This window comes from Streptopelia decaocto (genome assembly GCF_964273445.1).
Source record: "Streptopelia decaocto genome assembly, chromosome: 2".
Taxonomy (NCBI): domain Eukaryota; kingdom Metazoa; phylum Chordata; class Aves; order Columbiformes; family Columbidae; genus Streptopelia; species Streptopelia decaocto.
In genome coordinates this window covers 14,461,654-14,485,173 of record NC_138655.1, presented here as the reverse complement: position 1 = coordinate 14,485,173, position 23,520 = coordinate 14,461,654, and the positions used below count along the sequence as shown (strand labels likewise).

The 23,520-nt window shown below is 38.1% G+C and overlaps 1 protein-coding gene across 1 annotated transcript in view; it reads left to right on the top strand.

The window, feature by feature from the left end:
• COL14A1 (collagen type XIV alpha 1 chain) overlaps positions 1-23,520 on the top strand; it is a 124,893-nt gene that overhangs the window by 85,981 nt on the left and 15,392 nt on the right. Inside the window, exons 33-42 of the mRNA XM_082045131.1 lie at positions 873-982; positions 2,546-2,704; positions 6,983-7,060; positions 7,327-7,413; positions 11,604-11,657; positions 12,064-12,159; positions 13,267-13,320; positions 14,494-14,547; positions 21,466-21,519; positions 22,430-22,501. Of these exons, the coding sequence (XP_081901257.1) occupies positions 873-982; positions 2,546-2,704; positions 6,983-7,060; positions 7,327-7,413; positions 11,604-11,657; positions 12,064-12,159; positions 13,267-13,320; positions 14,494-14,547; positions 21,466-21,519; positions 22,430-22,501 (818 nt within the window). The remainder of the gene's footprint in view (positions 1-872; positions 983-2,545; positions 2,705-6,982; positions 7,061-7,326; positions 7,414-11,603; positions 11,658-12,063; positions 12,160-13,266; positions 13,321-14,493; positions 14,548-21,465; positions 21,520-22,429; positions 22,502-23,520) is intronic.

Genomic DNA, 23,520 nt, shown 5'->3' with positions numbered 1-23,520 from the left:
ATTGCCAATGTTTTAATCTGCTGCCAGACAACTCCCCAGATCTGGAAGGTGATAGTCTCCAATGGATGTTTTTTAGATTTAGTTTAACTGAGTTTAATTTGGAGGTAGAGTCAAATTATGAATATGCTGCTCTAAACTGGGAGCAATGATACTGAAATCCAAAGAGTTGTACTAGATGTAAATTGATATACGGGAGCTACTAATTTGCTTTTTAAATTCCCGCTGCTCTGAATCTGGTTCTAACAGAATCTGTTTGATGTACAGCAGCGATGCAGACAGTACAGCACGAGGAGAGGCAATGCAGTCTGGTGGGTAGCGACTCAGAGCTAGAGATGTGAACTCTCGATGACTCCCTTCATTGCTACTTGATTTGACTTCCACAACTGTAAAACAGGGATTATAATTCAAAAGGATTTGAAATTTACTCTTGAAAAGATCTAGATACCATGACGGCTGTTCTTTAAGCTGCCATTTTTAAAAGAGATATATTAGTACTTACCTTTCTATCTGTCTTTCCTGTAATTTTTTAGATATGTTGCATTGAAATAGGTGTGAATTAGGCATTTAGCTACCTTGAGGTTCCATGCCTCCTTTCCTTGTCCAGGTCCCCCAGAGAATTAGTGGTAGAGTAGGTAGATGTGGCTGAGGCAAACTCCCAGCTGTTGGCCCATCCTTCTTCTCAAACCAGGGAAGAGCATTTCTCTGAGAGAACTTGTTACTTCTAGGTCAGTAAATCACTTAAGAATATGTTTTACTAACATTTGATCTGACATCTCTGATCATCTTTGTTAAACACAAAATTGACCTTTGCAAATAATGTACAAGGCCTTTTCTTCCTTGAACACAGAGCCTTTATTTTTATTCTCACACAGATGGTGGTAAAACTCTGACTTTTTTTAACTACGACTACAAAGGAGATTTTCAAACTATGACGTTTGAAGGTCCTGAAATAAGGAAGATATTTTATGGGAGTTTTCATAAGGTTAGTAATGGTAATAGGAAAAAAACCCAACACTCTGAATACAGGTTTTGGAGCTTTTCATGTTTTGGAATCTTTTGTCATGTGGTCAGCTACTATCAAAAGAAATGTATTTTGCATATTCAGAATCATCTACCAAGCTTTCTTAACTTTCTTTGCAATATTGAATTAACATTAAAAATACTAGTTTTTATAATGGAGCTGATGTGATTGGTTTTAATTTCATGCTTTGTGCTTGTATTATAGAGTCAATAGAAAATACTTGCCTTCAAAAGTACTTTAGAAATAAATTGACTTTTCCTTTTAAGGTTTGGATTGGAATTGTCACTCAAAAGGAGAAGAAAAAGTCCAGCAAAAAGAATTATGCTTCTTTTGACAAGAGTTGTTATTTTTAGACATATTTTAAGGGCCATGTCGGACTTCTCTTGGCTGTTAGAGAACTTGTAACATTCTTTCTGAAGGCAGATGAAGTAGTGCTGGGATTGTAGCACGTATTTGTTGTGGAGAGACGTTGTGGGTATTTCCAGAGCTTAACTTTTATATGCTTCCTTTTTAATCAGTGGAGCGAGAAAGAGAAGGCAGGTCAGAGCTGGGGTCTGATTCTGACTCTTTTAAGTTGTGCTTTGGAGGAATATATGAGAATTAACCAGATTCTCCTCTTAAGCATTCTTCCGCATTTTTGAATGGTGATGCTGTTCTTGTGTTTGAAAGGCACAGGAGACCAAATTTATAGCAAGTTTTCAGTTATTTAGTTCTAGCCGAGCCCATGGCAAAGCAGCTACAGGACTTCATCCTGGTGTTCTCTCCTACGCCTTGAGCTCTGGTCTCCACGTAGTAGCCTGGTATCGAGTAGGTACTGCATTTCTACCAGGTCTTCATCTGGTCTACCCCCAGAAAAATTGTTCTTTCCTTTGCTTAACTGAGGGTTTGTGCATGGCAGGACAGTTGTGGATAGGATTGTCCTCTCTGCAATGGAAAACAGAGTGCAAGGCAAGGCAGAAGGAAGTAACTTTGCTGCTATGCTCTGCTTTTCTGTACTGCGTTCAATGTGGCTTGATTTTCTCAGTGTAAAAACTTCACTATGAAAGGTCTTACTCTGTGGTTAATGTATAATTTGGAGGCTAAATTTTACTGCTTGGTTTTGGCTTTTGCGACTGGATGTAAAGGATGGATTGGTGAAAACCAGTGCTATATGGCACGATCATACAAGGGCCAGGAATTATTACTGACCATATAAATTAAGGGTTCTTTGTGATCTGGGTGGTATATGAACATTGGGATAAATTATTTTCTTAATGAATAAATTATGCAAGGTGCCTACTAGTATGCAAATGTTCCACAAGCAGTAAAATAAACTAAATCCATGAAACAGATTAGAATAATAGAATAATCCAAGTTGGAAGTGACCTCTAGAGGTCATTTAGATTATTTTTTATGGTTTATTCTGAGTTTCATTAGCAAATGTGGAGTTAGGAGCTCATTTCAAAAAATGCCCCCATTTTTCCAGGAAATTAGTATATCCTATGCGCTCTTTTGTGTTGTTAAAGCATCTTTTATTTTGCTTAGTTGCATGTTGTTATCAGCAAGACTACGGCCAAAATAATTATTGACTGCAAGCAAGTGAGTGAGAAGACCATTAATGCAGCAGGCAATATTAGTTCTGATGGCATAGAGGTGCTGGGGAGGATGGTCAGATCCCGAGGACCAAGAGACAACTCTGCACCAGTGAGTAGAACAATTCTTTAAACCATTTAAAATATCCTGAAAACAAGTGTTTGGAGTCTTTGCAGTTTGTTTTAAGTTAAAGTAGAATGAACTCATATTTGAAACAGTTCATTAAATAACTGAAGTGGTTGATACAGGTGGCCCCCAAAAAACCTTGCCTTAGTATATCTAGTTCTTTTATAACATAAAATATTTTGAATGTGAAAGATCCTCCCCAAGATTAAGTGCTCTCTCATTCCTCCAAAATTATTCTCCTAGAAGCAGTAATTGATCTTTGTTTGCACAGCAACCTATGGGAGTCTTTCCATTTGGCTTCAGATGTCATTAAGAATATTTGTTTGTGTTTTTCAGGTGTATTTAGTTGTTGAGGAAGAACCAACAGTCTGGTGATGATCTCAGGAAGGCTTCCTTTTCATGCAATACTATTTGCTGATTTTCTTTGAACTTTCTTGACCCTAGAATGAGGTTAGCAGGGAATGTGAACCTTGAACCCAAGGCTTGATTTGAATAGGAATGAGGTTTCAAAAATGCATTTACTTGTTACTGTAGGGAAGTACTCTTGTTTAGGAAAAAATAAGCCCTCAGCATATATCTCTGTGTACAAAAAAGAGCCTTTAGGCCTCAGACTTATGGGTAATAATTATATGTAGCCTGTAAAGACAATTACACAGAGAAACCTTTGTAGTCACATTTCAATAGAAACAGAAAAAGGCAAACTTAGGAAATCTTGGAATTAGAGAAGGCTTTGTAGAGATCTGGAAAGAAATGGTGTCTTTTGTTAGAACCCAGGAATCTATAAAAGATAAGTCAGACGGCCCACTCACTGAAAAATTTGGTTTTGTTCAAATGAACTGTAAAACTGACGTAAGACTACAAATGTGTAGCTGCAGATGAAAATTCTTTACTCCATAGTACTGTTTAGCTGCCTTCAAATATTACCACATAGACCAAATTACAAGCAGGTCAAGAAAGCACGCAAATACCATTCTTTAAAGTCTCCCTTCTGCACATTTTATTCATATTGTGCAGAACTGGTGTGAGTAGTCACATTTAAGGCATGAATGAGTTGGTTTCCTCTGCTCCAAAAATTAGAGAACTTCAAAGGAAACTAGTAGGAGGCAGGATAGATGTTCTTCTCAAAACAGGTGGTAGATCAGTGCAGCTCCTTACCGTAGAATTTTGTGGGTCCTAAATATTTATATAGCTTGTAGGGAAGCTTGGACAAGGGAATAAAAGGGAAATACCAGTTGTTAACAAATCCAGGGCAGGAAATCCCTGATGTGAAAGTCATTGGAAGCTTGTAGACTAAGGCAGAAGTTTAACTTAGACCCTTGGGCTTCATTAGATATCACTTGTGCCACAGAATTCTGGGATTTAGTCCATTCCAGTATCTTTACAGTTTTAAGAGGTGTTCATGAGGGCATACATACAACAAAATTTTGGTTTTGTAAAACGTTCTGAAAATCGTTTTGAATTGATATGAAAACTGGTGTTCATTGATAGTTCTGAATAGGTCTTTTTTTCCCAGCTGTATTTTCATGAAATGCTTTAATCTTGGTTTTAGAGATGCTAATTACATAAAATAAAAGCAGGCAGGCAGTTATTCTGGAATAAAACTGGATGTTTTGTTCTGACTGTATTCACGTGGAACAGTTTAACACTGTCAGAATTTTGTGTTGTGGGTTTTGTTTGGTTGGTTGTTTGTTTTGTTTGTTTGTTTTGTTTTGTTTTTTCTTTTTAAATAGAAATTAATCCAGTGCAATCAACTGAATTTTGCAAAACATTTCCTTTTTGAAGGAATATATTTGCGTCAGTGTTTTTTCCCATCAATACGTGTGGTGTGCAACAGTTGAATGAACACACAGAGATAGAGATAGGACAAAAAGGGGATTAGGCTAAAGGTATCTTTTAACATCCTTTGATAGCAGAGTGTCTCTGGATTGGGCATTCTAGCCAGCTAGAGCAATGAAACCTGACTGTAACATGCAACAAGTAATGTTCTTTATTCCTTCAGTGGGATTTAATGAAAAGTCCAGCTTTAAAACATAGTTTGTTTACAGTGCACAAACCTTCTCTTTATTGATTTTTTTTTTTAAATTTGTTTACCCTGTGTATATATACTGTTAAAAAAAATGTAATATGTGATGTGGTCTGCTCTTGAGAAATCTTTGCAGAACTGTAGCCTGTTCAGACTTTTCTCTCTTACTGGTTCTGCTTGCAGGCCTGACTATTTAGAAAGCAAAATCACTATGAATACAGAGAATGATGAACAAAGGTTTAACAGTAGCAAAGAAATCTTTGTTTGGTTATTTAATTTGAGTCAAAGCAACCCACATAATATTTTAAAATAAGAATACTGAGTCATTCAACATTTGGGTGGTGAATACAGCAATTCAGGGAATGTCTGTTTGCTCTTTATTTTACACCAACATGCTTTATCACTATGGATCTCTAGATTGTCTAATCCAGAGAACACAAATGCATATACATGCCTATGTAGGGCTGTGTAAATTCAGCCAATACTGTCAACCTTCTGTTCAGAATAGCTTAGGATGGACTGGGTTATGGGAAACATGGCAATATCACTTACACCTGAACATAAGCTGCTTTCTGCACAACCAGCTCAGGTGTTTCTGTATTTCTTCTCTGGGATGTCTCAGAATCACAGAATAGTTTGGGTCAGAGGGGACCTTTAAAGATCACCTTGTCCAACCCCCTGTTATAAGCAGGGACATCTCCAACCAGATCAGGTTGCTCAGAGCCCTGTCCAGCCTGGCCTTGAATGTCTCCAGGGATGGGGCATCTACCACTTACTTGTAGTGTCACACAAATGCCCAGGGTTGTTCTGAGTGCCAGAGCTGCATGTTCACGCATGTTCATGTGCTACTGTGCTCAAGCTAATGAGTCTCCCCGGAATTAGTAGTTTTGGCATGTGTAGTGAAGAAGCATCGAAGTGGTTCCACATGGAGCCATCTTGCATTTGACACAGCCAGGGACACAGACTGGTTGGACTCCAGACAGACCTTTGTGGAGTCAAACCAAGGGTCCAAAAACTGCCTTTGTGCTGCACTTCAGCTGTCTAAGGCATTTAGCGTGGAGCCAGCTCATGTGTGTCTGTTTCTGTATTACAGCATATCTGCAAACTAGCTAATCTGCTGGCAGATAAGAATTTCTATGTATACGAAAGTATTCCTTTGTTTAAAATCTTATATAAGAAAAAAAAAGTGGCAAAACCAAAGGTACACATATGTAGTTCATTTTAACAGCTTTAGAAGCAATGCAGCTTGAAGAAAGTGTTTAAATTCATTCCTCTGTTCTAGTGTTAAATTAATGCCACTGAAAATAATAGTGGGAGCAAAACCGAAGAGAGTTCTATCTCTAGCAGTTCCTCAAGTTTTTTAACATGTGGGGTTAATTTAATGGGATGTTCTGTTCCATTCCCCTCTCTACTCAGTATGCACATAAATGAGGCATGGAAAAAGAGTAGAAATAGTAACAGAAGAAGGCTTCATCTCCCTAAACCCTTCTGTTCAGTTTAAGGCTGTAAAGGAGACAATTGGTTTTACCATTGAGTCCTATTTAGTATATAGTTTCTGAGTACCTAACGGCCGTTATTTTTAACAAATGTGTGTGTTCTTGTATGTTAAATTAATTGTCCAACCCCTTTTCCAAGACCTGTGGTGAGAATTTTCTACCCAATGTTATCATGTGGTGAGCAAGCTTTTCACCATCCTTAAACTCTCGTTGCCTGGGGATAATATGGATAAGAGAGGGCATATTCTAAAGTAAAATAAAACTGGAGAAGATGATAAATATTATTTGTGGCTCAGCTCCAGTGTAAGTAATAGGCTACAGGAGACCTTGTCCCAGATAAAATCTGAGCACCATAGCAGTAGGTTAAGAGAAATTACTTGGTTTTGAGAAGCTGAGCTCTCTTTTGCCTGTCTCTTGATGCCTCTTTTGCTAGGAAAAAAAAGGTGTTGAGAGGCACCATTGGGCAAAGTAAGGAGTTTAATTGAGGAGGTGGGGATAATCCAACAAATTCCTTCAGCATTTAACCCTGAACAGCTTGCTCAATCCATGTAAATTCTGATAGTTCGGACAATTTGGTTAGAACACAAGCCTTTCACCGTTTAATATAGTGTATTTGTGGCTAGCTGGTTGAAGTTGATAGCATTTGTCTAATCTGAGTGCTTGGATCAAGGTAGCTTTTCTTGCTGAAGGCTCCAGTTTGCACCAACTAACGGTATTTTGTACATCACCCTTGTTTTGAAACAGTTGCAGTTACAGATGTTTGACATTGTTTGTGCCACCTCATGGGCCAATCGGGACAAATGCTGTGAGCTTCCTGGCTTGGTAAGAAACTTCTTCCAATAACTGCAGAATTTACTCTTTACTTTCCCCTTTGAGACAAATGTTTTCATGTAAATGGACACTTAAGAGTTTTCAAAACATCCCAAGTCTACTTGGATTACTTGTCCTATTGAATGTGATGGATGTTTCTAAATCAAATGGGTGCTTTTGAGGCATCCACACAGTACTAGGTCTTAGATTCCTAAAATTCTTAACTTCTCAATCTAAGTTTTAGACATAATTCTCAACCTATCTTGATTTTTCTTTAGAGAGATGAGGAAAATTGCCCTGCCCTTCCTCATGCTTGTTCCTGTTCAGAAGCTAATAAGGGTCCCCTTGGACCTCCTGGACCACCGGTAAGGTTTTATTCAGGTTTGTTGGCAACTGTGCTGAATAGTCCACTGGCCACCTTTTCTCCAAGATGTGAATACACTGCCTTGTATAACTAATAAGGTTAAATTAGGGTTTTAAATATTGGCAAAGAGATAAAATTACATTCAATGTATAGTACAGATGCCAAGTTAAGATGCTGTAAAAAAGCTTCTCATCCAATAAGTCAATATTTTTAATGGTTTCATCAAGACCTGAAGCAGTTAGGGTAATCTTTGGACCTTGAATCCTGTTACCTGTCTGTAGCATTAGTAGATATGTCATAGTCAGTACCATTTATTTTTGCTATCTGTCTACTCTAGCACATGTGTATGAAATGTAGTTGTAGTTTTGCTTTCTGAAATGCTCAGTTTACAGTATTCTTATGAATTAAATATATGGGGTATGACAATGCCACTTGTGTGATACATGATGAAAGAAGACTTTTCTGTCTTAAAAACCCTACTTGAGTACAATATTTATGGGAAAGTAGAACTGAAGTGCTGGTTCTTACGAGAGCTCCCCAAGGCAGAGAGGTGCCCAAAAGCGCCAAAGGGAAGACAGGATGAAATGAACTGGCTTTGGTGAAAGTTGAATAGGAACTTTGTCTAACTTGCCTGTGAATAATGAAATACAGGGTCACAACTTCTACCTGTGCGCTGTGGTGTTAGTTTGATAGCACTCATCTAAGTGTTTACTGTGTAAATGTTAAGCCAGTGTATATCTAAATTCCGTGCATAATCAGTGGAACTAGATAGTCTCTCCTAGAAGACGATTATTTACCTTCCCTTCCATCTCAGTATAGCAGCTTAGAAAGATGGGATAAATCTCCTTTTTCTTTACTGGCTCATGGAAAAACTCAAATAATGGATCAGAGCAGACAACTGAGATACAGGTCACTAAAGTTAGATAACTCAGTCTCACATCTCAAGGCTGGTTTTTAGCAGTTTATAACAGTTGTAGGCTCTGTTATTGGTTTGGTTTAATGAGACTTCTAACTGGGTTGTTCATAGAATGGTCACATATTTTTTCTTTTACAACTAGACTGATAACTTTGATTGGAATTCTAGGACTGCTTGCTAAGTTAACTTGAAATGAGGTCCTCTTGTGAACAGGCTTGAACTGCATATTTCTCTGCTCCTGCTGTGTCTGGGATGTTTTGAAGAGAAAAAAACAGTGAAGAATGTGAAGGAAAATAAGTTTCTGAAGAGGCTAAAATATGCAAATTACATGAGTTACACATTCAACAATAAAATTAGCTTGCAAAGAAGACATTAATGTAGTAGATCCTAGCAGACATTTATCCTTGTAACAACTCAGAGGTTAGTCTTTTTGCAAGAACTGTTCTTCAAGCTCTGGTACAAAAACTTGAAAAGGAACTCGGGAGAAAATTCACTGAAGAAGTGTATCTTGAACAAGGAAAAATTAATTCTCTTCTCTTATTTGAATGTAGGCTATAAATCAAGTATGGATTGAAATTTTTAATTGCTGTATATAGGTGTCCAATTTGTGTTCTGTGAAAAAGACAACGGGATAATAAAAAAAAAATGCAACTGAAATTGAGTGGTTTGACCACATTTCACAGTAAAATGAAAACTGTTTAAAAATTAGTTGACTAAAAGTAGGGTTTTACTATAGTTCAGAACACATCAGGAATTGCTAAAGCTTAATCCAGCAGTAAAATAATGTACTTCTATTTATTACATTTAGATTAACAATATTTTGAGTAGCATAGTGTCATGCAAGAGGCGGCTTAAAATCCAGCAGGGAAATCACTGCGTAGGCAGGGGAGTATGTGATTCTGGAACTCAGCCTCTTAGGAGTGATACTTTTTTGCCGGTTAGATGGCATAGCTCTGGAAAAAAGTAAGAGGCCTAGGAAAAAGCAGCGCAAAAGAATAAAATCAGCATTCATCTCTGCGCCAACCAAAAGTCAGAAAGTCACATGTGCTATGTCTGGTCAACGCTGCTCCAAGTCGTTAAAATGTCGTGTGACTTTTCTCTAAGCCAAGGATTTTTCTGTTTAAGGGATCAGGATTCTACCATGTAGCCAGTTTTAGACATTAGACTAAAAAGACTCCAAATAAAAGGCTTCCATTTGTGTGGGATACTATCTCTGGAAAGACGTTTTTAAGATCTTTTAGGAAGTGGGTCATTTTGGGTAAGACAAAGTATCGTTTAGAGTTAAGATTAACTGGCAGATTTCATTATGGGACACCGGTTTTATGGGCTGATCTTTGCCAAAATTTGATCGTGCTGTCTGAAGTTCCCTGTGCGAAGTAAAAGTAAGATAGCACACAAACCTGATGCCTGCATTTTGCAAGGAGTGCTGCAGAACTGGAGAAGGTGAGGAAAGAGAAAAAATAATATTGGAGGACTGGAGAAGTTTAATTGCAATGAAAAGCTTTCGGTGCTTCATAGGCTTTAGCTATTAAAAAGAAATAAGACGGTGACTTGATAACAATTGATTAAAAACTGTTTCTGTGGGAAAGTACTGGCTATTAAGAAGTTATTTTAAATAAGATAAAAAGGCATAACAGGAATTCTTGGCTAGAAGTAGAAGCCAAAGAAATGAAAAATTTCAAATTAGTCACACAAGCTTAGCAGTGCTGGTGAATAACCACCAAAGCAAGTTTATGAGAAAAATAAGGGAGGCTCTTGTGATGTTTTAATCTTAAATCAATGCTTTTCTGGAACTTGTGCTTTTACCAAGCAATGGTTAGTGGGTTCAGAGCATGGGTAGGTGTACCAAGCTCAGTGTGAATCTTAAAGCATATGATTTAATGGCTCAGCATCAGGCTATTCTTAAGTATATATTCTTACTCAGTAAAAATGTGATCCGTTTCTGAGAACAAAATGAGAAAACACTGTGTGATTTTGTTTATGTTAAAAAGTTGCAGTTATTTTGCTGAATATTTGCAGAGGAGTTTTTAGTCTGAGAGGTAGGAGAGGGAGCTGCTGGGCTGGAATGCAGAGATGTCAGGACCTGGAACTGCGGAACTGGCAGCTGGAACGTGGTTCTGTGGGGAGTGTGGTGTGAGATTTTAGGATCAGAGTGACCGTGATGGAATGGGTGGTGGCTACAGAGCAGTGGGATGGAAGTGAGAAGACCGAAGGAGCTGAGAAAAGGAGCAGAAAACTGCTCTGTGGTTACACATGTGAAGAGTGGATCATGATGCCTTCATTGAAGAGCAAGAGTACTCTGGTACTTTCAAACATTTCTGTTATTGCCATTCCTATAGAAAGTCTTATAGATACTAGATATGCATTTAATCTGATAAGCATATTTTCTGTTTTAATGTGTTTCATGTAACTGCTGTTATTTTTGTAAGTACTCATTGTAGCCTCTAAAGAGCACTATTCAGTTACAGGGCCTAGTTGTACAAAGTTCTTTTTGAGTACAAAGAAGGGCAGAATCCCTGTCAAGCTCATATTCCAAGAGATTAAGCAATATATTCAGGTGGGGGAAGGGGGAAATTGATCTGAAAGAAGTGGAAAAAATAATATGTCTATACTTAAGCTGTGCTAGAGGACAAGGCACATGCAGCATGTATATGCAAAACATATTCATGGCAGCCATCCATAGATATATGCAACTCCAGTGTCTCAGATGGTACTAATAAAAAAGGCAACATTTGGTTAATAAATGATTAACAGATGTAGGCACTGCTGAAGAAAGCAAAATAGAGAAAAACAGGCAAAAGACTTTTACCTAAGAGCAACTCTAAATTAAACCATGGTAAGTCTAGTAGATCCTGGAGTTGTGCTTGCTGAAAGATACTCCAGAGTCATTGGAAACTCAGCCTTTAACATAGTGTGGGGATTTTGGTGAGAACAGACAGGTGTGCAAGGGGTTTCAACAACTGGAAGGGAACCCATGAATACATGTTTACATTTCCATCCCTATTGTAGCTTTCAGTGTAATTTTGATGCTTACGTGGTGTGCATTTTTGGCTCCAGAAAGCAGTCACATCTGGTTTTAAATCTGTTTTTGTGTAACACCACACTTAAGTATGTACTCTGCTTAATTACTCCAGTGGAAAGATATGGACAGGATATTCACTGATTCCTGAACACTGATTCAGGAACAAGAAAAAAATGTTTGGGCTTCTCTGGTTTTTGTTTTTGTTTATTTGAGAGTTTTGGTTTTCAACAAGTGCTGTGCTTGTGCTTCACAGGGTGGTCCAGGTGTCCGAGGTGCCAAAGGTCATCGTGGTGACCCTGGTCCAAAGGTACTTCATACAGTGCTTTACAGTTCACATATGCACAGGTTCTTGGTTTATCTCTGCTGCATGTAAACCCTGAAATTAATTCCAGATTGTCTCTGATGTCGCCAAGGAAAAAGCACAGTGAAATGCCATTGGAATTTGGTGTGTCTCTTTTCATAACAATTGCTTGTCCTGTTTGTTCCTTGACAAAAGATATAAAATTCAGAATGCTGCTGTCGCAGCATAAATCTTCATTTTTTGGTATTTATAAAGGAACCAGGCAATTTTAAATTGAACCCTAACTGCTCAGTCAAATGTTAACCCGTATTTCAGATGTTTTTGTGTCTACTGGTATTTAAATCTTCAAACCAAACAGAAGCTGCCTTTGTCCATATGATAAGAGTTTGACTTATGTCTTGTGCTACTTTAGGGACCAGATGGACCTCGAGGAGAAATTGGTGTTCCTGGACCGCAAGGACCTCCAGGACCACAAGGACCCAGTGGACTTTCTATTCAAGGACTTCCAGTGAGGCTTATGAATTCAATAGGGTTCTTTCCTGTGATGTTTTGAACAGCACATCTCTTAGACTAGACTGAAATATCTTTTGGTGTCCTGATCAGAATCTGAATTTCAATATTTGAGGTGAAATCACAGATTTGTATTTAACCTATAGTGGATGTGGGTTCAGTGTCAACATTCCTGTTTGCACTTGGACCTGAACTTTTAGTTAGCTGAAGGGATTTGATTGCAGGTTGAGTATGAACCAAGTATTAGGACCCAAGCCTGCAGATGAGTGAAAAAAACTGCAGTGAGGGTTGTAACATGCCCCCTAACTGAAATGTTAGTATTTTTATCTTCTTCTGGTTGTGGTATTGCTCATCACAGATGAGTTCTGACTTGAAAGGTATAACCAAGCAAGAACACCACATTTGCTGCCAAAATGAAGCAATCGTATTCGCTATACTTACAGAATCTATCATCAGAGGAGATCATTAAGCCTGGAGTTTGCAATGCTCTTGTGAAATAAGTCTCAGAATTTCATCATTAAGACACAATGGTAGAATAATGAACAAGGAGCACTAATCTTATTTCATATATGTCACTGGTGGATAGGTACGCACAAGCCTTGAAAGGTAGTAGATGCAACTTTTTCTGCTAGACCTTTTTTCAAAATTTACTACAGTATAACACACTTCCTTCTTTTTAGCCCATCTATATGATATTGCTGTACAATATAATGGAATCTGTATATTCCTGATGATGCTGTCATCAGAGAATAATACAGAATACATTAATTAGAAGAATAGTTATTTGATAGAGAAATTTTGTTTCTGCACAAAATGTAATTAAAATTATTTAATTATCTGGAAAAGTATATCTTTGTCATGCCTGTGTACTGTAGAAACATGTCTAGTTTCCACAGAAATCCATTAGTTTAATCATGATAGGAAATACTTCTGAGGGCTGAAGACAGATTTCTTTGAGGAGAAAAGAAAATAGCTACCTTTTTTGTAACATAATGGCTATAGTTTTGTCAGGTTAATTCTGGAAACTTTAAAATGGTGAAAGGAAATATAAAAATAGAAAAGTAGCCATGTGTTTGGTTTACTATGTGTGATTCTTAATTCACAGGGCCCACCAGGTGAAAAGGGAGAGAAGGGAGATCTCGGTTTTCCTGGCCTGCAGGTATTCCCTGAGTTATTGTTTAGCCTCTCACTTACTAAGTTTGAATGTTGAATTGACATCATTGTGAATTTAGGGCACATATTTGAAACAGTGGAGAAGTGTGTTGTTGAGGTGAATTTGAGTTGGGGTGAATCAGGAATCCAGGGTATGCTGGTGTGCAGTGACCGAATCATTCAGGGCCTGAAGAACCAGTTACTTTCTTGACCTTGTTAAGCACTGAAACATGGGTCTCTGTAGACTCAGAAACTATCCACTCTTAGATTTCTGCTTACACAGTGAATAATTAGCATTTGCGCTTTTTTTTTTTTTCACTTTAAACCCATTAAATTCCTCCTGGAATTGCCTAGAAGGACAGATCAGGCACTTAATCTTTTGATGCTATCTTTCACAAGAATCAGCATCTTAAAGAACTGTAGTATTCACTGCATCTTACTCAGTTTGGAGTCTGCTATTTAGCCTGGAGACTGCATTCCAATTTCTTGCTGCTTTCCAGGATCATTTACACTTCAGTTTTCAGATGCTCCTCTTCTGCTGATGATACACGTCCAGTATTTATTGGCTGTTACCTCTCTTGTTCATATGTGCTAGGGATAGTAAACTTGTACAGCTTTTCCTCATCAATCAGGTTTGTGAGCCTTCTGGACCACCGCAGTGATGGTCCCAGGCTGCTGCTCTGCGGCCGTCCCGAGCCAGAGAGTGACATTTCATCTGAACAATGGGGAACAGCTGGATGTAACGTGTGATCCTGCTCAGTCAGGATTTCTCTGACTTCAAACAGTACAGCAACAGAATCTATTTTAGCAAGGAGAGAGAGAAACAGCAGTTGTATTTTTAGGTTAAGGTACTGATGTTGTGCAGTGGAATTACACTGACGTGACACTGGGATGATGTAGGAAATCAATCTCTTGTCAGCTTAATGACTTGACAAAATTGTCAGCGTTCTCAACAGAGGATTGTAGTGAGGGGTTATGAATCCTGTGCATTTTAACAGTATGTTTAACCATCTCTTATTTCACAGAAATACCTTCTTTAATCAAGCTCTTCTATGGCCCCACCCATTATTGAATTCCCTACTTCCATTTATCCAAAACATTTATCCAAAAGCATGTCATCCTGTTTCACTGGAAAGTGATTTCGTTGGATTCTGTTAACCTGATCTCATCATTTGCTTAGGGTGTCCCAGGAGCGTCAGGTTCACCCGGAAGAGATGGAGCTCAAGGTCAAAGGGTAAGGTAAAATGAACATGTTTTGCATTTGTTCAAAGAGTTTCCATTCCGTAATGGATAGTCCCAGCATGGCTGATTTATTATCATTTATATCACTTGTATTCTGTCATTTCTTGAGACCCATGTCTCTGTGCCAGTCAACTGAGAAGACAGAGATAGGGTGGAGTATCCTTCCATCTGGTAGATCCGGGTTGAGAAATACTAAACAAGTAATGGGGAGCCATGCGCTATGTTTGTGTTTAATGCATTTGACAGGAGTAGATGTCACTAGTGTCCAGCATTGCCAGTTAGACCATTTGCTTATACATTTAAAATTAGATAGTGGTTAAATGGCACAAAATTAACATGCAATATCCAATGCAGTGATCTAAATTTGCTTTGTAGATAATTAATGGATAACAGAGGCAACTACAAGGGAATTTAATATTGAATGTATAATCATGTATAATAATGAAGATACTTCTAGTCTGTCTAGGAATTAGTAAAAAAATGTGCAGTTAAACCTGTAAGTCCTCCACCCTGTTTCCTTGGTGGGATTTTAATTTCATTATTAGATTGATGCTGGAAAATTACTGTTAGCATAATACTAGCTTATTGTCTACAGCAAAAGTTAATTATTAAATATGACTTTTCAGTTTCACTTGAACAAGATTTACATATTTGTGATCCTTTTTTTGGATATGTTAACCTTCTCTGGATTTCTGGCATTAACCTGAGACCTTGTTGTAAAACAAAAATCCTTATAGCGAAATATGTGTTGGAGCTCACTGTTACAAATTTAAGCATTGTCATATTTTTATGTATAGAACTACTTCTGCTGAAGTTACTGTAGAATTTCGGCAATGCATATATGTTTTTCTCTAAAATCAAGAAAAGAAAGTAATTTTATTAAGGTAAAGATTGATACAGCATTATAGTCATATGAATAAACTTCTAATCAGATGAATAGCCTTCTAATTTTCAATTAAGTTGTGGTGAAATATGAAGGTAAATGTATTCCTTTTCCTACTTTATTATACTGTGATGCTGCTTCTGTATGGAAGCTCATTTTTGCCTCCCTTTTTTTTATGTCTTCTTTTTTTACTGTAATGGAATTTTTCCACCCGAATTCCCCCAGCTTGGTGTCGCCTCTTCATCTCCAGGTTAATAAAGACCTGGAGCCTGATGAATACTTGGATTTTTGCCACCACGCTGTCTAATCTTGGTCACAGCCAGGTGGAAGCGACTTGGTGCTAGACACTGTACATGTGAGGGTTACGTGTCTCCTCTTTCTGCATTCCTGGTCACAAGGGACGCTGAGCATTCTGCAATTCAGGGAGCAGGGAACTCTGTGTTTTCACTTTATTCTGCAGCTAACTTTCTATCTAGCAGTGGAGGCCCCCAGCCTTGTCTTGGTGTCAACCAGCAGCTCAGAGCTCTTGTAGCTCTTCCACCTGGAAGTCAGAAGGTTGTTGCAGAGACAGCACGTCTGAGAAAAGCTGGGGGGAAAAACTAGTGCAGCAAAGGTTTTTGATACAGCCTGGAAAGGTCATGCAGTGCTTATTCTGTACGAGACCCCAGTGCCATCTATAATAAGGCAGGGCAATTAAATAAATTGCCAGTTTTTATAGATATGGTAATAGTGTTTTGTTCATGTGTTCGCTTTCTTCTGGTGTTAATCAAAGAAGCTGGATAAATATCCTAGATCTCATAACACCAGGTCTGTTAGCCTGTTATTGTCTCTGTGTGACCCTTGTGCAATATTGTCCAGCAGCAATTATTTCTATGGCAACAAACAATGATGTTATACTAATTTTATGGTGGTGTAATTCATTTGATTCCTGTGAAGTTATGACAACATAAAATTGCTTTTAATGGGTGAAGATTCAAACCAATGATTTTGCCGCAGTCTCTTTGAAGGCTGAGTGCTGGAGAAAGGCATAATTCTAATGGGCATAACTGTAGCAACAGCAAAGCGAACTGGAGAATTCCTGAGAAGCGAATTGCCTTTTTGTAAAATGTTCCTTTTGTTGGGCTTCCTCCTGTTAGCCAAGATGCCAAACTGTTTTGCAGATATTATACTACTAGAACTTTTTCTACATTATTCTTCACTTGGCTTTCATTTCCTCTTTAGTATATTTTGCTCATTTAAATATTTTATATTATAGTGGTACCAGTGCTGTGAAGTATTAAACAGATGGCTAAGTCACAGTGATTTTAATGGGAGTAAGCACAGGACTGATATTTATTAGGAGATCTCTGAGACCTTTGCTGAACTGAGGATAATGTCATGTTGGACTCAAGAAGTCCTGGAATGGAGATTTTTTCCTTCCAGTTGCTGGTAGTGGATATCATTTCACTTTTAGTTCTTTTTCCTTCCTTTTTGCTTTGATTTCTAGCATTCATAATTTCTGGGTTTTTTTTCTGAAATCGGTTGAGAAAATGTCTTTTTTTCATCTTAATGTTTTAATTCAACAATTAGTCTATACAGATTCTTTTTGTATTTCTGCTCTTCTGCTTTTTAGTTCCTGGTTTGTTTGTTTTTCGTGGTTTTTAGTACCTCATTAAGAAATAGAGCATCTCCCTTCTCAGTTGTGTGAATTCATACAAAGATAATTTTCATAATGAAACACCCTCCCTATGAAAAACGTGGGATGTAATAAAAATACTGTGTGAAGGTTGAACCGGAGTAAAAAGGAATATGCATGATAATATTTTTAGACCTGTCTGGTAATTGGTTTAAGTCTACATCTCAGACTCCACACTAGGAGCAGTCCCCTTGCCTCTCATCAGCTTCCAGTTATAAAAGAGTGTTATAAAGGATTTTATAAAATAGAAAATGGTTTATTTTTATTTTATGGCTGGGTCTGCAGTTGCTTCACATCCTCTCTTGCTGTCCCATATCTGTAGCTGGCAGTATAGAAATATTTTACTGAAGAGAACAGATTGTGTTTCCCCACCAACTCTCCCAAGCATATCATGTTGAAACCTATAGCTTGAATTGCACATGTGGGAGAATCCAAACCGACATCGTGCTTCTGGTGAGTATGTAGACAGGAATTAGATTCTCTTGTGCTTTTGGTTCATCTCTTTCAGCCAAGAACATAAAGTCTGGAAGCAGACTGAGGCTGACCCTTGTTAAAATGTGTAGGTGTCGGGTGGAAAGTCTTCCTTTTCCCATATCTCCATGGCTACTATCCAAGGTCAGATCACAATTGCAATCCCTGTTCTTTCTTGCAAAGTGAGGCCACTTGAGAGGACAGATCTACGCAGCTGCAACAAGAGAAACCCAATATATCATCCTGAGTGGCAAGCATGCTCTGATTGATAACAAAATGTAGAGAGGGATCTCCGTCGTTCTGATTCCCACCTTTATGTCTCCTGTGCCTGTGATGTTGTGACTGTTCACTATCGCTTGGTGGTTTCCTCAGGGGTATCTTCTCCTGGTCAAGCTTCTCCTTGGCAAAAAGGCATGGATCTTCCTTAGCAGGTTAAAAAGTTCTGGAGGAAGCTCTGCTGGATGTGTTTCCCTATATGTCTTTTAGGGTTCGAGCAGAGAGTTAAACTGTCAAGGATTGATTTCCATTGCTCAGGTGCTGCAGCTAGACTGGACTCCAGAAGCATTAACCAATGCTACCTGATCATGCTTGAAGCCCCTGGTCTGCAGTAAGATACCTCTAACTGATAGAGAGGATGATTCAGTCTCTTAAACATTTCTTCAGCTTCTAATGGCTCCTGGTCAGAGAAGGGCAAAGAGACCAGCTGTGAGACAAAGCCTGCATCCAGACTAGTAAATTAGATATTGTCAGAACGTGGTTTTGGGCACTGGCTGGTGACCTCTACAGTGTATTGCTCGTCATTCCTCTTGGCTGTGTTATGCTGGGCCAATTGCAACTCTTTCAGCACGTGGTTCAGGGGATGGCATAGATCAGAAGCTATTTCCAGTAGGCAGTTTAAATGCACAGTCTTATAGTGGGATTTATAGAATAATAAAATTAAGGTGGGAAGGGACCTTAGGAGATCATCTAGTCCAACAGTCTGCTCAAAACAGTTCTGATCAGATCAGGTTACTCAGGTGCATGTTAAGCTGAGTTTTGAACACCTCCAAGTGTGAAGACTCCATGTCTCTGGGCAACCTGTGATGGTATTTATTTGACTGCCTTCACTGTAACATTTTTTTTCCTAACATGTAATGATAATTTCCCCTGTTGCCATTTGTATTCTGGCAAATAAAATCCCTTATAAAAAATTCTGTCATAGTTACACTGTTTCTCCATAACTCTCTTTCATGCCATTGGCAAAACATGTCCTGACTTAAGTTAATCTTCCAAAATAATATACATCTTGATTCTAAACTGCCCTGCATCTAAGGTCACACATCAAAACCTGTCCCATCCTGCTCTTGGACATGCAGCTGCGTGGAGGAGATTCAGTGGCTCTGTACAGTCATTCCTGTCCTGGGTGTGACAGCATCACAGAGGAAGTGCTGTTGTGCTACGTAATTCCCCACAGAAATTCTGCAGATGGTTAAGCAAAGAGGAGACTTCAATAAGTGGGAGAGTGAATAACACCTTTAAGGCTTCGGTGCTCTTAATACAGCTTTGTGAATTCTCACAGTGCTCTATTTTCTTCTACATTACACAGACCAAAAATAATGTGAGAAAGAGCCAGAAGAAATACATTCCCAGTCTTTCTGCCAATATCCTGGTACTTACTGATCTCTTTTGCTCACTACTCACAAGTTTGGAAAGAGTGTCAGATCCATTCAGGCCATCAGATGGTCTGAGTAGCATCAGCTTCAAACCTTGTTGGCAGCACTAACAAGTATCTTTCATCTTTTACCTGCATGAGAGAATAGATATTACCGTACTCCTTCTTGAACCAAACCTCTCTTTGACTTCATTTATAAATAGTAATTTTCACATGTAACAAATACAGTAGGAGGTGATTTATTTGTGGCCAAGCGATACAGACACAGTGCCAAGAGAAATGAATCCTAGGAGAATAGGCAGTATTCAAGAAGAATACTGCTCAGAGGAAAGAAATGGTGAAATATATTCGAAGATAGTGTGATTATGGTCATACTGTTAGTTCTAGGATGGGAGAAGAGAGTGACATACAGCATTATTTTTCTTTAGAAGTTTGTGTGAATCCACACTAGATCCTAGAAGTTGGTGGAAAGCTCTACATTTCCCTCCAACTTAAATTAAGCCCTTAAGAGTGTCCAACCAGTTTTCACCCTGCTTTAAGAATGATCAAAAATAAACATAGATTCTAAATATTTTCTTTAAAAAGTGAAATATACTTATAAATATGAGGGTATCAGTGTTCCTGAAGATCTCACTGTTATAAAAACAAATCTAATTTGCACTATCTTTTAGGAACTTCCATGTTATTAGGAAACTGTGAATAGTTATCACTGAATTTTTCAAAACCTTCTTCAGAACTAAACGCTTCTTCCAGAGAATATCAGAAACTCTATTTTATAATTTTGAATGCATTTCAAAGTTCCTTATGCCATTGTCTGCTTCCTTTAGAAATATCTATCTTGAAGACTGAACATGCTTTCCTTTGCAAATTTGAGCTAGGCTTGCAATCTTTTCCCTGTGTATATCTTAAAACTACTGTAACAGAGACACTAAGAGTGTCTTTATTTCGATGCCACGTACCTGTTACATTTGCTTTAGTTCTTGGTGTGATACGGGAGCTGCTTTGGTCCTTGATGCTTCAGGAACCATCTGGCTACACTGTGAAAGGAGAACATATTCCTTATCAAGACTAAGGATGCACAGATGATGTAATATGAGTTGACTATATGGCTTATTTTATCATTGAAACAACCTTCCTGTGGGATTTTAAAAAAAATCCTTTCCCAGTACATGGCAGATAATATTCCCTAAGCAGTTTTTAATACCATAAGATAGCAGGTTTGAATCATAGTTTCCAAATTATGTAAAGCATAAAACTAGTAGTTCATGCTATATTCATTACTAAAACTGTGTCAGAAATAAAGATTCAGAAAAAAAGTACAACATGAAAAAGATGTGATTTTTTTTTTTTTTTCTGAAGCTGTATGAGTTACTGGGGCCTAGAATGTTCCTTACTGTGTGTGTCATCATAAACACATTCAAACCCTCCCTTTCCTGCTACTCTCACTTCTATATTCTGGTCTTGAGCCACAGATAACATCACATTTCTCCTTTTCAGGTTGTGTAGTAATTAAGGAATTGACTTATCACCAGGCTGTTCAGAAACCTATGCTTGATAGCAGGTGGATACACAATGTGCACGTGGGTTAATTTGCAAGAATACTTTATTAGTAGTGCATTTTCTTCTACATCTGGTCAGTCTTTTTTTTTTTCCTCATGATTTGCTTGCTTTCCAGTTTCCAAGTTATCTTTAGTCTTTGGCTCTCATTACTGGAAGTTCTGAAGCACGTTCGTAATGGAAACCACATGAGCGTTGCTGCTGCTCCCTGAGGCAGGACCTTGGTGATGGCTCCTGCTCATGCGCAGCATCGCTGGGCAGGGAGGTGGACTCGCCATTGCCATCTTTCAGCACGTAATCAGCGGGACCGTGAATAATTGCAACCACTGAGATGTAGACATGTGACCCATCTTGTGGTAGAGCAGTCTGACAGCAAACACTCTCATTTACTCGCTACAGCAGTGTTGTAAGTGAAATTTGCTCTGAGGTGAAAGTTGCCAGTACAAAGAGTCTTTCATTGCTGCTTCTTCAAAAATATTGTGAGGCTAGTTGGATTTTCAGAAATAAACCCTCCTCAGGGCAAATAATGGACTTTTCTTCTAAAGAAGCACTACCACTGGTCCTTAATTTAATTAAAAGCAGAGGAAAAAAGAAAGACTTCTAGATGAAATAGAACAGATTTACAAAGTACATATAAAAAGCCAGTAAAATTGCATATATTTCTCTCTTATAGGGCCTTCCTGGCAAAGACGGACCCACAGGCCCACAAGGACCTCCTGGCCCAATGGTGAGTATTGCCCATGGAATTAATTACTGTAAAAATCAGCAAGATTTAGAGGGATTGTAGATCATGGTTATCTAGACTTCAGTGGATAGACCAAGGCCAAGGGTTCTCCCTGGAAGTTAAAATTCTCATGACTGCTCGCCCAGTGTCATTTCTTTCAACTCTTAATTAGCTCAAGAAAAAATTTCTCCCATGGGAAGGAGAGACAGTTGTTCCATCATTAGATTGATAGCTTGTTCTTAAGTAACTGCACTATATAAAAGGTATTAGGGCTCTTAACTTTTGAAAGAAGACACTTTCTTTTTTTTTTTTTTGTTAGAAATTCAAATCAGTTTTGTTAATTGAAGTAAACTGCCAAGTTTCGCTTGGTCTGGAGGCCGGCAGTGAGTGCAGGTATTCAGATGCTCTCATGAAGTAATCAAGAGACACGGCAGAGGCCACATTCAGCCTTCAAAGTGAGACGTGATGCCTCCAAAATCTGTCTCATCCTTCTCAAATAGGGCAGTAGAGCAAGGTTAATGCCTTCTTGATAGCTTTAAGAAGTCAGGTGAAACTGCTGATGGTATTGAGTATTCTACAAGCAATCCTGTTCTTTGTACAAAGAATTTTTTTGAGTCATCACCCCCAAACATGGTAGTAACATCACAGGATTTAGTCTTGTAGTCCAGCAGCCCTATTTCAGAAAACAAGCTACACAAGTCCTTTTTTCTCAAGAGCTTTTTTCAGAGCTGTGCTTTCGATGCTCTTTTCCCTGCAACATACATTTCTTAGTCCTCTCTCTCAGCATCTGTGATCTTTGGCAGAACGGTGTGCTTTGTGCGCTTCCTCTCCATCACAGTTATTTCTCTCATCAGGATCCATGGATGCTGATTGTCCTCACCACTAAGTATTTTCTTTCTCTTTTTCCATGTAGGGCATACCTGGTGCTCCAGGTGTTCCAGGTGTTACTGGGAGCCAGGGGCCACAAGGTGATGTTGGAGCTCCTGTGAGTAAAATTAATTAATATTGCAGTATTTGCTATTGTGTGTTGTTTCCTGTTCCTGGCTCCACTATTTTACAGAGCTCCTCAATATTTATAGCTTGGGATCTGTTTGAAGTTAGTGCTTAACCAAAACATGTTATTGATCTTTCTTTGTTCATTCTTCATAATTAAATTCATTTGTTATTCTTACATACGGCGTTTGCAATACAGGGATTAGAGAGTCAAACCACAAGACTAAAACGCAGAAGTTAAAAACATAACAGTATGTGAATTTGTAGTCTGTGTGTAATTACTTTCTCCTTTTTTCCCTTGCACTTCAAGTACCACTCAGGAATCTGAAGTATCCATTTATTAACCTGAATATTTCCAAAATATTATTCTGATTTTCACACTGTGAAAATATTGCATGAATTAAAAACTGCTTTCATGGTTACTCTGGATTTACATCAGAGCAGCTGACTAATGATCAGGTCTTTTTCTATAATGTTGCTATAAATTTGACCATCAGTTTCACCGAGTGGAAAATTACACCCTCTATACTGAAAATAAGTATTAGGAACCTCTAATACTAAGTTTGTCTTTCAGATATTATTTTCTTTCCTATAAAAAAAAAGACCAAATAGTTTAGCTAGAAGAAAGGAATACAACTATAAAATGGGTGTGTAAATTATGTAAAAGACAAGATTTGCAGGGGACCTCTTTTTCACTGTAGCAGTTCAGATAATATTGTGTATTCACTTTTTAACATTTGACCACTGAGTTAATTATAAAGTCTGCTCAGTGTTTTTCCAGTGAATGTTCTATTTCATTTTTAAAGGCATCTGAGTATGACAGTGTATACTTCTGACATAATTTGTAGAATATTCTTTTTTTAAATTCAGTCCAATGCAAGCATTTTTATTTAGTTAAGTTGAAATGAATTGACTGATAATATATAAGCAAAGATAATAACCTAATGCCCAGTTCTGCATAGTTTCTAAGTGTAATCATGCAATCTACTAAGGAGATTTGGTGAGCTATGG